General features: G+C 28.3%; 1 protein-coding gene across 1 annotated transcript in view; it reads left to right on the top strand.

Moving 5' to 3' along the window:
• Positions 1-1,728: 1,728 nt before the first annotated feature.
• LOC107446499 (neural cell adhesion molecule 2) overlaps positions 1,729-21,720 on the top strand; it is a 201,233-nt gene continuing 181,241 nt past the window's right edge. Inside the window, exon 1 of the mRNA XM_016061170.3 lies at positions 1,729-2,327. Coding sequence (XP_015916656.2) covers positions 2,096-2,327 — 232 coding nt within the window. The 5' untranslated portion in view covers positions 1,729-2,095. The remainder of the gene's footprint in view (positions 2,328-21,720) is intronic.

Genomic DNA, 21,720 nt, shown 5'->3' with positions numbered 1-21,720 from the left:
GTAAGCATGGGACTCATTAAACAAAAATAAACCGTTTATATACATAAAATGATTAATATAATGTAACTGTATTGCATCGGTAATACCTAAAATGCTAATAATACGTGCATTAACGATTACCCCCAGACTCTATTGTTCTTAATAGAATGCTTCTTGTATAGTCCAGACTATAGAGTGGAATATTTAATGCCTGCTATTTAAGTTCGGTATCTGAATAACAATTGTCATTGTTCCAGACGCATTGTTGCAGCTTTGGATCTTTCTTAAAACATTCTAACAGAAAATTATTTGTGAATGTAATAGTAGAATACCTGGTCAATTCTTAAGCTTCTCGTATTCATCGCACATTTTTCACACTATTAAGCAAAGTTAATCTACTTGAATGTACTCTCTGGTTAAAATATATAAATAGGGAAAAAATCAGCTGGTTAATTAAAATTTTTGCTGTCATTTTGTACCTCATAATTTGTTAGTTACCTTTTCATCCTAAGGCAGTTTTCAAACGCTGTTGACATGAAAGTTTTACTAAATAGTTACACGTTGTGCGAATTTAAAATTAGATTTGAAAAATTTTCCATATATTATATATAAAATTATTTAGATGAAAATATATCGTTTTTGTATATTTTTGGCTGAAAATATAGATTTTGTAATTATTTTTTCTCAGCGACGCATTTTTAGAACTTGACGACTATACTCTTTTTAGCATTTCATAATAAAAACTTACAAACAAAGGTGGGAAGCATTCACAGACAGTGGGGAAATAGACAATGACAATTTCAACAACTTTGCTTTAAAAAAAATAAAAACACTATTTATTAAAACACTATTTTATAAGCACTATTTATTATTACTAAGTTTCGTGGCTCTAGAGGCAAAACATCTGGAAATTTACAGGAAGCTTGGAAACTGTTTTACTACAAAAACTGCATATTATTGATCGTTTTTGTTTGGATACATATATCAAATAAATTTAAACAGATTGGCTGTTTTATTTAAAGATAAAAAATGAACTTTAAAATTTGTTTAACAGTGTAAGTGAAACAAATATGATTTATATATGTGAAATAAGGATAATAATTTAAACAGTAACGTGACAAGTTTTGTGGTTTTTATATGTTATAAAATAAGACATATATATTTTTTGAAATCATAAAAATATTAAACTTTCTTAAAAGATCCAAAAAATAATTTTAATTAAAAATTCAGACATAGATAATACACAAAAATTACAGTAGTTAACTGAGAAAAATAAGAAATAAAACAGGAAAAAGTTTATTCGAAATACATCACGACGAAGATAAATTGTTTAATCCCGAGAGATTAGAAAATGGAATAAAATAAAACATTTCTTTAGTATTTACCGAAAAATTCGTTGAGAAAATCTTAATAAATAATAAACCTAGCTCATTTAAAAGGACAAATGAGAATAAAGTAAAGATAAAATTCCTCTACGCAAGAATAGTGACTGCATGATCTTTATTCTATTCATAAATTCCTAGTCTATGCGAATTTATCTTAAATTTAAAATTATGTCTACATAACATCAAAAACCCTATCGCTATTTCTTTCTAATGAATATTAACGAAATTTGTAAAAGAAAGACGCAATTTCCCTGGCGTATAATGATTTCAAAAAGTTAGAGAAAAAGTTTTTATAAGGCGAAAGCCAGACGTGCATTTCGAAGCTATTAACCGACCTACTGCGATTGCCGGATGGCTATCGAACGAGTCTCTGGATTACAGCGCCTCCTTCCGGACGACGAATAGTCCGGCCTCTGTATCCTGCCGATCACGGACCGGCATTTACTTAGAATCTGTGTAGTCAGGCCAGAGGCAAGGATATACAACATACCTCTTCTCCATTTAATTTTGGAGTGAGAATCTTTGCTTAGAGGCGCTTTAGTAGAACTTATTTCCAAAACTTTTTCTTTTGTTTTAAACTGATTTCTACCATTCTGTTTCATATTAGGAGCTTAAAAAATTAACAATAGATGACGTGAAAGTCGCCGTAAGGCCATTGGAAGGCCTTTTTGAAGAGTTTATTTGGGCTTTCAATTTCATTTTGTGATTTAAGTTCGTAATTTTGTTCCCGCATGTGCCCCTTGAAAAATGATAACGAGTGGTCAGAAGGGTGGAGAACGTTATGTTTAGTGACTTATTCAATACCATGCTTTTGGAACATGATGTGGATTTTTCTGCTGTTATGCAATGTCCAGAGCATATCAGCAACATCTCGTTGGACAGTGGTACTGCGATCTTTAAGTGTAACTGTAGTGCTTCGTGCCTCAGGACTCTTGTCGTTGTGCTCAGCTTCTTCACCTCCCGGTAAGCACTGTGCTCTATATAAATATTATTAATTAAGTAAACTTGACAAACCATTTTATAAAAAGAAAAATATGCATTAACGAAAATTAAAATAGGAGTTCAAATTCAATCTAAGCAATTTAAATCTGATAACATAAAAGAAAAAGTATACACAAAGTGATATTAGTGAATTAAAATTATTGAAGGTTTTATGCTAGTTATTATTATTTATTGAGTCAGCTAATATACAAAAGAAGTATGCCATGTTAAAAAAAATAGGTCATTTATTTCTCTAGAAACAAAAATAAATATTCAAAAATAATTGTTCAAATAATATTTTGTAACAGATAATGTCTAAGGAAAATCAAAACGACGATGCGCATTGACTACTGCCGTATATCAAATATACCCAATCGATTTCAGATGCTATTTAAAGTGGCATAAAGAAATTTCTGAAGAATTCTGATGAATTCTTATGCCCTTGGATCATGTAATCAGAATCTGAGTTCCAAATATAATTTATGATGAGGTTCCAATAAAATACTAAAGTATGCATTTTACATTTTTACCAGCAATATTATTTTAATGTACCTACCTGTGAGATTCAGGTGCTACTGAAACAAATTTACAGTCAAAAGCCATCTTTTAAGTATACTTTCTGAGATGGGAGAGTAGATAGAACTAGATCTTCTTGATTAGATTCCATAAAATAAATACTCTTGCGAACAGAAGTGCGCAAGATAAAATTCAGAATAATTCAAAAATGTTTTATTGCATCAGATAAATAATGCACGTCATAAATCATCCACAACTGTAAGATGTAACTCTTTGAAAGTTTTCTTCACGAACATCTGAAAAAGTTTACTGAATTAAGTATAATTTTTCTGGTGTAATATATTTAAACTCAGTCTTTAAGGCTGATGTTTAATTTTTATGTTCCGATATTTCTGTAAATACTCACTTTATTGGTTTCCTTAGCTTTAAATTACTTAGTTTCAAAAATAATATATGCATTTAGAGAGCAATAATTGTCTAATAATAATCGCGTGTGAATATTTTTAAATTAAAAATTCACAACCAAATTATGGTCATAAATTCAAAATTTTATCAAGATCAACCATCATGGCAACTTCCGTAACTACAAGAAATGAACACTTACTGTTTGGACAAGCAAAGAGATAGAAATAAAATCATTATTTTTTTTCGTATAAATATACAGATTCTAAGCTCCCATAATAAGAAAAAGAAATTTATATCTTTATTTGCTAGAATATTTCAAGTGCACTTTCATAAAAATAGATCCAGCGCTAAACCATAATATCGGTACATGGAGGAAACAAATCTGGAAAAATTACCACTTTATATGGTAATGAGATTTCTAGTAAAATAAACAACTACATAATTCTGGAAATTAAAACCAAATTCGAGGGTATTTAGAGCATTTTGGTAATTTTTCCCTTTATATAATAATTCTGGCTTCCAAAATAATATTTCTTATTACCACACATTTAGTAAAAAATACAAGACTGTAAAAGTAAATAAAAGATTAGGCCATGCTCTAAGGTATCATGATAAAATTGCTAAATTTCTCCTCATTTACAATCAAACAACATGGTAACAAAAAGCATATTTTATTGTTAATATCACCGAAAAGTCATTACCAAAATGCTTCGGTAAAATTTATCGAGTTTTCTGAAGTTCCTAACGAGCCAGAAACACAGTAAATATTACCATATTCTTGTAGTTTTCAATATATCTTTTTCTTTGTGTACTTCTCATAATAGAATTTAAACTTGCTGGGATTTTAAATAACATAAGTTTTGTTTCCGTTCAAGTATTGCTTTCAAGAAATGTGAATATTATTTTATCCAAATAACTCAAACATATTATAAAAATGTCTTAGAAATATTTTAAAAAATTTAAAAAATGATAAATACATGACGCATTCCCTTACCTAAAAAAGAAACAACTGTAATTTTTAAATGTCTTATAGTAATCAAACTTAAACATGCAAATAATGTACTTCTTTATTAAAGTATGCAATATATCCAAATTTAGAAATGTACATAACTTTCTTCTCAATTTCAAGAATATATTACAAAATATAGTAATATATAGTTGAATATATGTACATAAAGTGAACAGATGTATGTCCAAAATGGATAGAATGAGCTATACACAATCAACTCAAATTTAGGATATTTCTAAATTACCAGGAAAATCTTATTCAACGTACAGATTCACATTTTGATGTATTTTAAACTTAGCTTTGTTTTAAATAAAGTTTTGCATTCCAACGCAAGAATATTTCTATTCATTTAAAAGAAAGCGTATACTTTTTTTTGCATGAAATATCATGCATTTCTAATTGTTTACATTAAAAGCAAATTATCTTTTATTTTTTCAAAGACCCCGTGTACAAGTCATTTTAAAAATTGCCGAGTAACTTGAACTGAAGAGTAAGTTTAAATTATTTGGCGATGTTACGACACCATTAAAAGGCAGTTTTCAATGCAAAATTGATTAAAGGAAAAATTGATTGAGGGATTTGTATTAAAAGCGGATTTTAATGCAACATAAATTTGACGAGAAAAGTAATTTAAGTAAATAAGTAGATGCAGTAGTTTTGCATTAATATATTAATTTTATTCTAGCAAATATTTTGCAAAATTTTTCTTACTGATCACTAATTTTCTTTAAAATATTACTAGTTTTTTTGTTCTCTTTTAAGATAATTCAGAAATTTTTTAGTCATTATTCAACGAATCATTTTTCTTATCTTTTATTTCTTCTTATCTTATATCTAATATTTTTAATACATGAATAACTCACACACTTTTTACTAGTAGTATGCTTTCAATTCATTCATAATATTCAAATGCAATGTAGTTGTATGATTATCTGACATTCAAATAAAGCAATGAAATAAAATATAAAAAAAATATATATTTCTTAAAATCAACAACCAAATGAAAAACCTCAAACTATAAGTTTCAAAACGTTTTGCACAATGTTTCAAGGATCAGAATTTTTCTTAAAGCGATTCAATTCATTCGTAATATTCAAACGCCACGTAATAGTATGATTACGCTAAATTCAAATAAATAGAACCAACTAAAATGCCAGAAAAAAAAGATGTACTTCTCAAAATCAACAACCAAACTAAAATCTTAAACCATAAGTTTTAAAACTTTCTTCATGATGTCTTAAGGATCAGAATTTTTCTTAAAACAAGATTACAGATTGCATCTATTCTTATTTTGTCAATATAAAGAGATATAATCCAGATAGGGTAATATAGATGTGGAACTTATAAATCTTAGTAAACAGTAAGCAAGAGAAAAAAGTAGGCGAATTCTAGTCTTTGAATCGACCAGGTCTTTGCAGTGCTAAAAGACAGAATGATAAATGACTAGAACGTAATCGATAGTTTTCAACTGAAGCAAGCTTGCTTAAATTTTCAGTTGGGTCGGTCGGAAAGTATTCATCCGGTTGAAGAAATTGGGAACTTTAAAGTTCGCAGGAATGTAAAAGACTACTATTGAAATAACTGGTTATTTTTTTTAATAATAAAACGTGTTTTTGAACTTAAAGTTTTTTCTTTTCTTTTTAAAAAACTGCTCCCAAAATCTTGTTCAATTATTTTCAAATAGTTTTTAAACTTTTCTTATAATAGTTCTGGTTAAGAAATATTTTAATCAGTTTTTCTATAATACAATGGATTTTTTATCTACGCTATATCTTTGAGAAGGAAATATTATTCTGAAAGCTTATTTTAAATTTACTTTACAATTATCTGCAATATTTGCTATTTAATAAAATTGGTTTTTAAAAAAATAAAACTTTTTTTGCTAGAAGTATTATTGATTTTTTTAAAAAAAATGCTATTCAAAAAATGTTTAAAACATGCTATGTATGATTTAAAATAGAATTTTTATTAAAAGTTTGCATATTTGTTAGATATTAAACAAACGAAAATCAATTATCACTCGATTTTTTATTGTTTAATTTTTTATGTCAATGTTTTATTATGTTAAAGTTTTATTATGTTAATTGTTTATAATGCTTGTAACTATGAAATATTAATTAATTGTGATTATCTAAATGATATTTTTACTGTCGTTTATTAAATGATAAAATCAATATTCAGGTACAAACTGATTATTATCTTGATTTTATCAGAGAAATTCTCGCAAATAAATAACTTACTTACTGAATTAAAGAAGTAAAAACAAGGTTTAACCGTATAATCTGAACCAGACATCAGTTTAAATTAAACCATATGCCAGTTCTGAGAAAACCTTACCTTCATAGAGTTATAATTCAGAATGATTAACTTGTATAGTTTAAGGATTTAACTGCGGATGTGTGACTTGTTGCATTTTTATAGTAATACGAAATCTAAATTTTTACTCCAAATACTTTTGAATAAATTGTTAGGGCTTGAAATAGTTTGATCCAGAATGTGTTTCCAACATAATAATATTTTTTTTCAATGCCCAATGTCTTTTCTTCATACAGACATTTGAAGGGCAGATTTTGTTGATCACTCTTTCAGGGGCACCATATTAGGTGGGCCAACATTGTCCCCACAATAAGGACAGATAGTACAGAGAATGAAGGAACACCTATGCCTTGATATTCGAACCCAGAACCTTTCTGATGCAAGGTTGGTTCTGTGATCCCTCCACAGGCCGGTCGACAAAAAATCAGTATGATATTTATTACAGAATTTTTACAGAAATAAATTTATGCCTATGAAATAGTTTGCAATTATTTCTTTAATTGCTTTTTTACATTATAACCCTTTACTATCAATGCAGAAATAAAAGAAACTCAAGTATTTAATTGACAAATAAAAACTTTATTTATATTCTTCATTTGTTTTGCAAAAGTTATTTATAACATTAAAGTGATTCTTAAATCTATCCCTGAAAAAGAAATCTTCCAAAAAATCTATTTATACAGCATCTATGGATTTGAAATAAAATTGACACCAGTTTAAAATCTGTCTAACATCGATAATATAAAGCATCAATCATCAAAGTTATGTATGAAATTTATCCTCCCCCCAAAAAAATATTGACCGATACCGATAATCGAATCTAGTAATCAGAATATGAGACAAATACTTTCATTTTGGAATTCTCTATTCTGACACTGAATTCTCCATACTTGGAATTCTCTAACCTAAACACTGTAAGATAAGTCCCTGAAGTGCATTTCGCAAAGCTTTATTTTCAAAAAAATAAAAAAAGCATTTGTTAAAAAATTTAAAATAGTGTGTATCTTTTAAAATTAAGACAAAGATGAACCATAGCTCTTCTAGTTGATTTTATAACCAGTGATAAGTAGCTGATCTATCCATAGTGAAGGTAGACTTTTAATGTTCGACTCTGAAGTTCCTTAATTTTTAGCCCACTCCAGAAGACAAATGAACTTTTGAATGCAGAAAATTGACATTTTATCTATTCCGAATTGGATTGAATAAAAACTTACCCACATTACATTGAGTTGTCAAACAGGTTCGCGTCATAGGGACTCCAAACTGGGATTCATCTAATGCTGAGGATATATGTATATAACTAGGCTCGATGCAAACTGGGAGAAGCTTAACTATCTTAAGTAGTTCCTTTGTTCTTTTTTTGTAACTAGACTTGTTTTCGGTCGAACACAGGTTAGATGTAGTAAAAACTCAGATTTAGAGTTCAGCTCTATTATAGCACATATTTTTCTTTTAATGATTTTGTATAAAAAAAAATATAGAGTCATTTATATATTAAAATTAAAATATATATATATGTTTGTTTGTACAAAAATTAATAAATTGTAATGAATAAAAATTTTATATTTATTTTATAGTATGTTCAGGATAACATTTCGAAAACGTATTTCAAAAATCTAAATCAAAATAATATTTTAATAGAGAGTTGTGACTGTCAAAAAGAACTTTCCTCAAAAACACATAGTTTCGGAACAATGGAAGTCTCAGCAGTTTGATTTTTTCTTTTCGTAGATATTTCAAAAAATTTTATGTCTAGGAACACCCTAATACAATGTTTAGATCAAATTCGGCTTGACTTTTAAGACATACTACATAAAGTTTTTCACGCAGTGCCATATGAATTGAATTTCATTCCATTTGTTTGGAAGAGTGAAGCATATATTTAAATGAAAAACTTCTGAAATGCATAATTTAATTTTTTTTATGTATTTAAGCATTATAATAATAAATCGTTTTTTAAGTTTCGTCATTTTAAACTTAAATATGTCTGCATGGAAATCAAAATGATTTATTAAAACAAATAATCCAGAAAAGTGTGAATTATCTTGACAAAAGCGTATCCCGTGCTACTTTTGTATTAATTTCCACACTGTAAAATTCTCCGGATCAAATTACTGCATAAAGTACCAGTACGGTCCAACATCCGTAAAATTCATTTTAACATGGAATCCATTTTTCAGTAGATTGTTGTACCGTAATTTTTACAGTATTATTTGACTTTTTTTTCGGAAACATTTACTTTTTACAGCAACATTCAGTAATTTTCGGTAATTGTTACAGAAAAATTAAAGTAAATAAAATATTTTTTTTTCCATAAAAATGAATTTTATGGAGAAAAAAACTGGCACCTTGAGTTCCGGTACTCTTTACCGTTATTTATTAGATATAACAATAGGTTTTTCCCTTGTACGAATTATTTAGTATTTAGAAGAAGTATTACTTGAAAATTTAGATTGTCCGCAATCAAAAACTATTATGAAATTTTCAAAAAAATATTGAAAGGAACGTGAAATTTAAATTTTTTTTTCACGATTGCTCATTTTGCAAGAAAACAGAAATCAGTCTACCCTCATTTTTGATCTAATGATTGGATCTTCACGTTCTGCGAACCTTGCTATTGTTTGTGAGAGTGGTTTCAAATGTTCTATTTAATTAGTGATTGATCCGTGGTGGCTCAGGGGATAGAGCGTTCGCCTTCCAACGAGGTAAACTGGTTTCGAATGCGAATCCCGCAACTCGCTCACACCGACTACAATGTTGAAGCATAATATCCTGAACAGTAGATGAATGATGGGTTCGATTCTCTTTGCCTTCAGACTAACCGTGGGAAGCTTTCATCGTTTCCCTCACCATGTAACGCAAATAAGATTCTCCACGACCACAGTCCTGATGTAATTCCTCTACGAAGGCAAACTTCTCCCAATATTTGATCTAGGAGTTCCCTTGTCTTATAGATAGGGTTCAAAATTACGAAATTACGGAGTTGAACGTTGGTAGTCGTAAGATCAAAATTGGGTCTGCTGTTCAACTACTGTTGTAAAATAAAATTAAATTAATGAGTGAAAATGTCATTTTAAGTTACGAAATCATACATAAAAGCGTACTTTCTCTAAATATCCATAACTTTTTTTCAACGGATTCAAATTTTTTATCCCAAAAATATAGAAAGTAGGTATTAAAACATAGAAGCATATATCTCAAACTAATTTGGTCAGAAGAGCTATCCAAAATTTGTTCCCCTTGTTATTTTTACTTTTCGCGTATTTCGACATTTCTCGAGAACTTTTTAAGTGAATTGAGAAATGTTTTCTCACATTTGTTTATATAAAGATACTACATGCAAAATAAATAATCATTAAATATTATTTATTATTTTTTAATAATTTTACTTAATAATAATCAAAAAAATTCAGAATGTGTTTCCGTTTCTTCACTAGTTTAAAGAAATAAATACGAAAAAGGGAACCCATATTAGCTCAAACTTCTTAAATTTTATTTTTTCAAATTTTTAAATGACTCAGAGGGTTTGTGACAGTTTGTAATAAACTACTCAAAAACTTTTGTAATAACTTCGTAATAAAGTTTAAAATAACATTTTCTTTTTTTAAATAATTTCGTATTTGTTGGCTTACAAAAAAAATGGCAAAATTAAATGTGCATTCTAAAAATAAGTTACGATTAAAATATTGCTAACTGGAAAATAAAATTTAAAATTAATAAATTTCCTTACTTTTTGGCTAAGCATACCTCCCACTGGTTCTACTTGTGCTAAATGCAAAAAATACAGTACATATAAATTAACAAAATATGCATCTCAATAATATTTTATGAGATTCAAATATTAACTATATTCATTATATATTCAAAGACAGATTATACTCCTAGTCTAAAAAGACATTCTCAAATTTAAAACTATTCTCAGACTTACAGCTATATTACATTCTAAGACATAAATCTCGGTTATACTTTAAGATTTACAGTTAAGTTATATTATAAGCAATATTTGCATTTAAATTTAAAGCTAAGCTACATTAAAAGCGTTATCTATATCTAAATTTAAGTCTTGTTCTAAAATTAAGCCAATAATCTCTTAAAAATGTCTTTAAGCTTAATCTGAAGTATAATTACATTCATTCATTATTCATTCTATAAATAAAATTTTAAGTTTAATTCTGCCCACGATTACGCGGTATTTCAACCTAGTCTAAATTTCATTAATTTCTGTGAAAAATTGAGCTGTTACTCAACAAATAATATTTCAACGAATAGCTCAAAGTTTTAAATAAAGCTCAAACTATTCACACAAACGCTTAATTAGGCGATGTATTTAGCTTTGTGAGACCCTAGTATTTTTCCCTAATTTTTTAATATTTAACAGGTATTTGCATATGAGTAATATGTTTTCTTTCAAACAATAGCTAAAATATTTCTTTCGTGACTACGACGCAAGAGCGTTATTTATTCCCACCTTTTGCATCTTGCATACATAAATTATTCATGAAACTCGTAAATTAGCAGTGCTGTATTTAAGTACAGTGTCAGGGAATTCGTTTATTTTATGTAAAAATAAAATATTGAAATAAAATAAAGACCTTATTTATAAAACATGCGTTTTTATGATTTATCCAATTTTTACAAGAGAAAAATAAGGTAAAAATTTTAAATAGGGAGAAAAATATGCTGGCCGAGGGGTTCTGAGAGAATTTGGGGGGAAATTGTTTCTGCAAAGAATTATTTTAGAATTTTATGTTACACAAAAAGATACCACGCTTTTAACTTTTCTTTTAGTACTGAACATGTACTTTATAGATTAATATTTTAGCGAAACAGCTATTATTTAATTATTTAATTTCTTACTCTTTCTTTGATTTTGTCGCATCTGTTTGATTTGATATGGCAGTATGAAAATTGCAGTTTTCTCAGATACTAAGATTGATTGCAACGTTTTTTTTTGTAGTGACCAGTTATTGTATTATTTTTGTACCATTTATTTTCAGTATTAAGGCAGATTTTTCAGTAATAGTTAAAATTAGTTTTGTGTTCATTTTTTTTAAAAAATAGTTTTAAATTTTGGCACAAAAATCTCATTGCGAGTGGTTCGAACCATGCTATAAGATTTTTAAAACTCTACATGTCTGGAAATTCTTTTAAAATTTGAAAAATACAATAATGACATGAAATCAAGATTTTACATGCGTTTTTTTGATTTATCTAGTTTTTATATATGAAGGATAATTGCGAAAAGGGAAAGTCAGAGAAAATCTGGGGAAAATTGGATTCTGCGAGGAAGTATTTAACTTGAATTTATGTCAAGCATAAAGAAGCCGCACTTATAACTTTTTTTTCTCCTATCACTTAAGTGCCGCTCAAGCAATATTTCATTGATTTTGTCACATATATATATATTATTATACTATATATACTTTATGTTTTAAGCATATATATATATATATATATATATATATATACTCTCTGGAGAACAAGTAATTCTGATACGAGAATGACTTTCTTAACAGTAATAACAAAAAAAAACTTAGTTCATATGGTAATGATTTACCGAAAATTGTAGTTTTCAAAATTATAGTGCTTAATAACATACATTTAGAAAAATATACAAAACTAAAAAGCAAACTTAACCATTTGATTGATTTTTACGCCTTGCTCTAAGGTATCATGATAAAATATACCAAATTTTGCAGCATTTACAAAAGTTTAACAGACATTATAAAACCATGTTATTGTTAATTTTATCAAAATTATCAGCGAAGCGCTTCGATAAAAATTAGGGAGATTTTTCGGTGTGCCGTAGAGCCAGAAACACAATGAGTTTTACAATATTTCGGTTGTTTTACCCATACTTTTTTTCTCAGTATGCAATAAATAATTTTTTTTCTTATAGAAACGATCTCTTCATATTATTGCTTGATATTTATTTTTACTGTTCAAACAGTGTTTTTTTTAATTTTGTGAATGTATTATTTATAATTAAATTTGTGGTAAAGGTTTTTATTTAAAATAGTTCAAAGTGTTAGCAATTAATGCTTGCCAAAATCCCATTAAGAGTAATTTTTTGATTGACGATATAATCGTACAAATAATTGAAGTCAAAGGTTGAATTTATGCAAATTCTGAAAATAAAATGGAATGCACATTAAAAATTAAATATAGCTTTGATATTTAAAATGCTGCATCGCAAATGTCTGGTTGATTTGATGTTTCAATGAGTTTGATGATTTGTTAGCTTTTAAAGACTGGAATAGGAGCAATAAAAATGTCAGTGTTTTTAAATTAAACGCATTTGCCCAAAGCGTGTTTTTAAATAAAAGTACTCCCATTGGACGAAAGCAAAAAAAAAAAAAGGTATAGAAACATTTTATAATTTTATTTTACTAAATAAGAGAAAATGTGTTGTCAAAATATAACTTTTTTTACAAAATGAACAATAACTCTTAAAATATATGTTATTTTCTTGACATATAAAAAAGGATGAGGTCGGGTATACGTGACAAAATATCCTGAATTGTAAAATTAAAATATTTCTTCTTTAAATTTCATTTTCCAAACCCCCCAAGCTAAAAAATTCATAATAAAAGAAGTCGACTCAAATATGAGACAAATTATTTCCAGCTAACAATGTTGCTTTTTAATGAAATCATATGGAAATGAGACTAATATATTTAAAAAGAGAAACTCATTCAGCAACGCTAATGCATGAACATGGCTTCTGTTTTCTTCTTATTTTCCATTTTGTTTCCAACCGCAAGTCGAAGATATGATAAAAACTAGGGACCGTAACTCTAGCTTATAATTGCGAGATTTTGTGGGTTCTGTTTTATTTACTTTCGTTGATTCCTTTCGTGAACAGAATATCTAAATTAGATTTCTGAATGTTAAAGCCCCTTCCCTATTTATCTTTCTTTCGAGATGAAAACTTTTGGTCGCGAAATAAGATTGCCAGCTTAAATTAGTTTTACTTTTAACATATTGAATATTTCTCTCTTGTTTATTTCTTAAATCATATAAAGTATTGCTAAGGAAAGGTATTTTTTACAATATTTTTTTGAAAATGAATTTTTATTTCTTTTATGGTTAGTAATGACAGAAGCAAATAAGCATAAATAACCTGCATTTATCTTACGTAATTCATAACAAATTGTATACAATAAAAATGTCGAACAGAATTTTTTCACTAATTTATATGAGAACCAATATTCTTAAAACGAAACGTAATAACAAAGAAGGAGCAAAATAATAGTGATACATGACAAAAATATTTTAATTGATTTTTTTTCGATGGTAAAGCCTTTTTCCTATTTATCTTTCTTTCGAGATGAAAACTTTTGGTCGCGAAATAAGATTTCCAGCTTAAATTAATATTACTTTTAACATATTGAATATTTCTCTCTTATTTACTTCTTAAATCACATAAGGTATTGCTAAACTTTTTGTTGTTTATTTGGAAATAATTTTTTTTTCGAACTATGGATGGTAATGGTAGAAGTAAATAAGCATGAGTTACAAGCATTTATCTTTCGTAATTCATAACAATAAAAAAGCTCAACGCATTTTTTCAAAAACCTATCTCAAATTATTATTCCCTGTAAAAAATATATGCTCAAATATCCCGAAACTTTCTTCGTTTTTGGCGAAACCCTTTCCTGGTACTGTTTCCTCAAAGTGACGAAATAACTATCGTCACTCCTTCACGAAAACGAATTTTGTCAAAATTAAAAAAAATATTCTGTAATTTTATTTTTCTTCCGAAAAAAAAATCGCACCTAATTGTATTAACTTTTCCACCAATCACTTTATCGTGGGCACTTAGGGAGATCCATGTTGCCCCAATAACGCAAGAAGTGCAAATGAAACAGAAAGATAAATTACTACCATGCCCAAAGCAGGATTCGAATCCGGGAACTCCCTGGTACGAGACCAATTAATCGACCACCATACAGTGCGGTCTGCTTATATTGTTATTTTATTTTTGATCGTCTAGTCTTCGTTCTTGTTTCATCATTCTAGTTAACAATCTCCCACAATGCACAACGATGAGGTTTTGAGTTGAGCAAGCATTTTTGTCATATATTTGAGAGTTAAGAGTTTGATCACAAGTCACATGATTTTGAGACGAAACGATTCTCAAAACTAACGTAATTCGGCTCAAGAACTGCTGAATCGTCAATTTCGTCTGAGAGTGTTCTTAGAACTTGTAGCGTACCTACCACTACAAAATTACAACTACAATTCACTAATATAAAAGACATGTTAACTCGACTCTATGTCGGAGTACCTTTTCATAGATGACGGTTGACATGATCGAATACTCCTCTCCCCACATTGGTGACCTTCGGATGTGATGTAAACACGCGTACCTTGGCAGTAACGCCCACTTCGATATGAACACGCCTACCTAGACAGTAACGCCTACTTCTATGGTTGATCCACATTGAACAGTTGACTTGCTACTTGTGACTGCGACATTATCCACCTCCTCACACTGTTGCTACTCAGTCTCGTCTCGATCACGCACAACGTTGGCTTGCATACTTGTGATTACTCGATGCTAACGGCAACACAGGAGCGACTACGACCGTGAAGTTAATACACCTCTCACAGTTAGCACTCAAAAAAATACGGTGATCTTAATACAGCTCTCCCGACTTCTCACAAAAAACAGCAATGAATTAACTAGTGGTATTCGTTCATGGAATTCCATCACAGATATAATCCTAGTGGGGGAGTACTGAAGCGTACCTACCACTACAAAATTACAACTACAATTCACTAGTACATAAGACATGTTAACTCGACTCTATGTCGGGGTACCTTCTCATAGATGACGGTTGACATGGTCGAATACTCCTCTCCCCACATATTAAATGGAATGAGAAAAATAAAGTGGTAGTGATACATGACAAAAGTATTTCAATTTTTTTTTTAATGTTAAAGACATTTTCCTATTCATCTTTCTTTCGAGACAAAAACTTTAATGAGATTACCAGCTTAAATTAGTTTCTCTTTTAACATACTAAATGATTCTCTTACGTTTTCTTCCAAGTCACAAAAGGTATCGCTATTCATTCCCTAACGTATTTTTTGTGAATAAATTTCTTTAATCATTTTTGATTTCCGAATATTAATATTAATGATAAGTTAGATGATTAATATTAATGTTAGTTACTCAACGTTAGTAAATAGTGATTAATATGGCTTTGAAATATTGTATTCCACGAACTTTTCTTTAAATTTTTTACATCTTTTAAACTAATTGTAATGATAAGAGATACGTAGAAGATAATAATAGGGGTAGATTTAAAATAAATAAATAATAATCATTGATTTTTTTAAAAAAAAATTTTTTTCCGAGACTACCTCTCAGCAATTTCTTAGCTGCATTTCGTTAATTATGACAACAACTTAGATAAATGCTTTTTAAAAATTCCGTATAATCAAAAAAGTGAATATATTAATGTCTCGAATTCAGCGAAATGCTCGCTCAAGTAATTTCCAAGTAAACAGTTTCATCGAACACTAAAAAGATTTCGTAAAATCATCCATTGTTTAAATTACAAAATTTTTCTAGGTTCTTAAGTTACCTTCCACAAATAATTTCAGAAATTTATGTCTTTATTAAAAATTGCTAATTTTTTTAAGCATTCTTTAACACTAATTGTGATTAATTTTATCATTTTCATTCTTTTTACTTTTATTATGATTAAACAACATTCAAAATACAATATTCAGTTTCGTTAAAATATATCTTGTTTTCAATCTAGAAATTTTTATTGAAAGTCAATGAATCGAAAAGTCCTTTTCAAAACTAGTAAAGATAAAGAAAATATTAAAAACTCTTGTGATTAAATGGAAAAATTTAGGTGTAATTGTTTATTTACTCATTTTTTTAAAGTATGATAAATAATTACTCATAACAAGTTTTATTCAGCTTGTCATCTTTTAATTTTATTTTATGGTTGTATATAAACATTAAATCAATAGTATCGATTCTAACTTAAATGAGAATTTTAAAAACAACTTATTTTCCTTCATTAAAGTTGGGAATTTTGATTTAATTATGAGTTAGATTTTCCTTGACAAAATACTAAATTTGAGTGAAATCGGTGCAATAGTTCCTGAGAAATCGAATCTTAAATATACATCTTTTGCAAAAAATTCTCAGGAACTATTCCACCCACTTCACTCAAATTTTGCATTTTGTGATTTAAAATTAGAATATATTTAGAATAACGTACAAGATTGTATACTTTACAATTATTTTTTTATTTTGTATATATGTGTATAAGAGAAATTGATAATTAGGCACAATTATTTCTGTTAATTTGCTTAAAAAAACCATGGTGAAATACGCAAAAGGTAAATTTAGAATTAAGGGGTTCAAACTTTGGTTTGCGCTCCTGTCCAAACTAAAGGGACCGAAAGCACCATGAAGGCAAATTTCTTCAATACTTGATCCAGGAGTTGCCTTGTCTTCTGGATTTTGTTCAAAATTACGAGATTACGGAGTTGAACATTACACTGTTAAAATTTTCATTCCAAAATTATGGTAAAGTAACTTGTAGCTGTCTGTCCATCCAATTAACCGTAAAGTTTACAACAAAGATAATTTTTTCCTTCATGGTTTTGAAACCATTTACAAAAAGTACTGTTATAAAACCAGGCATACAAAACTATACGGTTTTTTAACCATTTACAACTAGCATTTTTTAGAGGCGTAAAAAAATAATCATTTAACTAGACATAGGAACTCGGCTTTTCGTAAGGTGATGGGCATTGTTGAGTGCTGAACACTGGAAATACTTCGTGCGTTGAAGGGAATGGAGGAAATATTGTGGTGTCAACATTAGGACTCGAACTCCAGTTCTGTCGGTCATGAGATTGACGGATAAGCGCGCTCGGTTATAATATGTACGCAGTTGCAAAGAACTAAGTAGCTTCATTAGGTTTGTCTAGTTAGTGTGATAAAATTCGGGTAGTTTGAAAGTATTAGGTGAAAGCAGTTAATAAACAGTTTTTCTCCAACTTAACAGTTTGATTACCATTTTATTTATGGTTATTTGACAGTTTTGATTAAATAAAGTAAAATAACCATTCAATAAATTGTTATTTAACCCTTTTTTCCGAGAAATTTCTAACACTGTAGTAGTCGTAAACCAGAAAAATTTGGTCGGCTGTACAACGACAAAATAAAATAAATAAGATTCGATAAAATAAAATAAGATAAAATAAGATTAAAATAAAATAAGTAAATAAAATAAAATAAAATTGCGGCCACCACCTATATTTTGGGGGTCAGAAATCTGAATCCGTTAAAAAAAAAAGATATGTTTATTCAGAAAAAGTGCGTTTTTGTATCTGATTTCGTTACTTAAAATATCGTCTGTTCTTATTAATTAGCATATTTGAAGTCCTCCTCCCTGCACCCTTAAGATAGAGTCCTAGAACCGAAAGAGCTGATCATTAGATCAAAAGTAATTCTGGGTTATCCGATTTTTTGGCGCACTGCGCAAATGAAAAGGAATGTCGCTACTTTAAAAAGAGGCAAAATATTTTTGTATCTTTCAATCGAAAAAAATCTATTTTCGCACTATTGATTTCCATTGATTTGTTTTGTAAAATTTACTCAATGATCAACGAGAACAAGGTAGCATAGGCTGAATACGTCACTCAGAATTAATATGAAAAATGTTTTCATTCTGATATAGTTACGTTTTTAAAACGTGCCACCATAAAACTAAGTTATTTGGAGTCAACTGTAATTAAAATAAATAAAATAAGTTATGTAGTGATAAGCCAAATTGATACATCAATAGTTCTAATTCGTTTAAAAGAAACGTAAAAAGAACGTCATATAATTATTGACACCAATAATTGAAAAAAAGAAAAATAAACTATGCACTAAAATTTAAAATTCATTGAAAAAAATGGTACAGAATTGCTTAGAAGAATTGCAAAAAATCGCAATGATGCCAATGGCGCTTAGCCAATTTTGGTTATAAGTATTAATTGAAAAAAAAATAATATGATGTGTACTAAAAAGCAAACTTAATGGGAAAACGGTACTAATTCATTTAGGAGAAAAGTAAAAAACCACGATGTAACATTTTTGACATCAAAGAAAGATGCTTTTGAATTTTGTTAGTAAGTATTATTTAAATTTAAACTAATAAGATGCGTAAAAAGCAAAATTAATGGAGAAATGATACTAAGTCATTTTAGTAAAGGGTAAAAAATTACCAAACTGTTATTAACTCCAACCATGCTTAATTAATTTAGATGATATGTACTAATTGAAACAAAAAAGCTCAGTACTCTATGTACTGCATTTAAAACAAAACTAATTGAGAAAAAGTGCCAATTCGTTATGAAGAAGCAGAAAAAAAGCCATACTATTGAAGGCCAATGATGCTTAATAAATTTTGGTAATACGCTGGGCTGACATTAAGGCAATTGGGAAAGTTTTGATAACTACCATGCATACTGTATGTTGTATTATGTTAATATATTTATCACCTATTAAAACTGCATCAGCAATTAGAAGATCTTATATTGTAGATACTGTGGGAAGAGGTTTTCTACGGCTCCTCTAAAGGAATAAGTATTGGAGAAAATTGCTTGATTACGGGTAATTTTGACTATCATGAGTTGGTGTCAAATAATAGCATCGTGCCAAATCATATTGAATTAAGGTAATCTTTTTTGATGATGAGATGAACTTACAAAAAATCTACTGTGCTTAATCTAATAACATAAAACCACTGGGAAGGATAAAATTTATTTAGTAAAAAATGTAATTATTTTAGCCTTTTTTTCGTTGCGATGGCATATGTCTCTCAATTTTGTTTATGATATTGTAGTGTTGTTCAGTAACATATTGATTATTTATTTCATTTCACCCCGTACGAATAACGGGTTTCCAGATAGTAGTTAAATAAGTTTAAAATGACGTTCAGGTTATGCTTTAAGCATTTCTGAATTAAATTAATGGAGTCTGTACAGATGTCTGTTGAGAGAGTCTGGTTTATATTTGCCTCATACCAGCATGATTCAAAGTATAACAGTGGCACTTTTACCACATATGCTCCAGAAATGCGAATATTTCAATACATCCCATTTACATATGTTTTTTAAGTCAAGATTTAAAGTATAAGAATATCATCATATTTGCAGATCATCGTATGTAGGCACGTTGACTTCACATCTGTTGATTTCAGAGCAAATTTAGCAATTGAAAAGAGAAGTCAAAAGTGAAAAGGCAGTAAAAAATATTACCACCATTTTTCTCCTTTTCTTATTCTTTGGGCTGATTTAAGTATTATATAATTATTAAATATAATGGTAAGAATAGAAAAATGATATTAATATAATGTTAAACATGCAAAAATCAAACGTATAAATTGATATTAGAGTACGAACATTTTGTTCTAACTATAATATAAATTTATGAAATATTTCGAAAAGGAACTTATTACCATGAGAAATTACTATAACGCTTGAGTAAATATTTCAATAGATAAATAATAAAGTATCCAACTTCTGATATATCAGCTAAAACTTGATTTTAATTAAATCTTTTTAGCCAACTTATAACAATATTTTTTTTTTGAATGAAGCAAAATAAAACCTTTGTAAGTAATAAACAAATCAATTTTGTTAAAATATTTAAGGCTCTAGAGAGATTAATTTAAGTAAGCTGTGAATAATGGTATTATGTATAAAAAGTACAGAATAACTAAATAATATACTCAATTCCGCAATAAATAGTTTAGAAGTCAGAACTTTATTTACATAACCAAAGATTGGTAATTTTGTACAAAGATTGTTTTGAGTGTTCTAATTTAATTATTTTCTAAATACTAATTATATTTATTTTTACCTTAACAAAAATTGTACATTGACGTATGTACAAATTCTATATCGTTACAAAACTTAGAAATTTACAATATTGGAGAATAAATAACAGCAAGTAATTAATTTAGAGCACAATTATGTAAGCAAATTTATCTAAAGTTATTTTTTATTTACGATAAAGGAACGAAAACTGATTTAGAAATAAAATTTTACTTTTGTAATGATATATAATTTGGGTAATATAAGGGACAGAAAACTCTGCCTTTCACACAATATCTCCTTCATAATTACATTAAATTCAAGTATTTATTCGGAAATCATGTTGACAAATTTCGGTTTTAATTTAATACTATTCAGAAATGCTTAGCTATATATTTTTAGAAAAAAAAGAATTTTATTTGATTTAAGCAATGCATGAGCATGTTGTAATGCTATTACAAACATAAACGCCCGTCTTTTTATTATACTTTTTAATTTTTAAGTCAAAAATATTTTTTGGAAAATACTGTTTGCAGTATGGGAAAGAAAGTCGATTATTTAAGAAGATATTTTTCTTTTAAATTTGTATTTGACATTAAGCCTATTTGCGTATTCTTAAACGATTGGAAACGGTAATTTGTTTAATATATTTATTTTTTTAACAAAAAGATTTAGAATATTGTTTCCGTGAATATTATTATCACATAGTGTAGCATTTATGGCAAACGAAGAAATGAATTCTGATGAAATTACCGTTGATTGTGTGGTAATGGTGTGTCTATTGAAAAAGACATATATATGATAAAAGAAACCAAAATATACAGTATTTAAACCATTCGTTTAGTCATGTTTCCGTAGGTATGGTAGCGGTTTATCGGAAATTCTGGTCTTAAAAATTATAGTTCCTATTACCACACATTTAGTAAAAATACAAAACTGAAAAGTAAATTTAACCGGACAAATGGTTTTCTTATACCTTGCTCTGAAGTATAATGATAAAATTCCTAAGTTCGATCTTTCTTACTAAACGGCATGGTAATAAAACCATATTTAATTGCAATGTTTACAAAAGAAATCTTTACCAAAGCGCTATGCATACCTGAAAACTTTCAAACTTTCTTTAAAAAAAAAAAAGAAGAAGAAGAAGAACTTAGTGGTAATTAATTTCTGAGACCATAATTTTTTTTTGTCGTATACCTGTTTAGGCAGTGGGGGTGCGATTGTTCCTGTTTTTCAGTGGCGCCATCTATGGCCAGGAATTCAACTTCTGCCACGCCATTCACA

The sequence above is a fragment of the Parasteatoda tepidariorum genome, chromosome 1 (genome assembly GCF_043381705.1).
Source record: "Parasteatoda tepidariorum isolate YZ-2023 chromosome 1, CAS_Ptep_4.0, whole genome shotgun sequence".
In the NCBI taxonomy this organism is placed as follows: Eukaryota; Metazoa; Arthropoda; class Arachnida; order Araneae; family Theridiidae; genus Parasteatoda; species Parasteatoda tepidariorum.
Note: the sequence above shows the minus strand (reverse complement) of the source record. Positions and strands in the feature narration are given on the sequence as shown.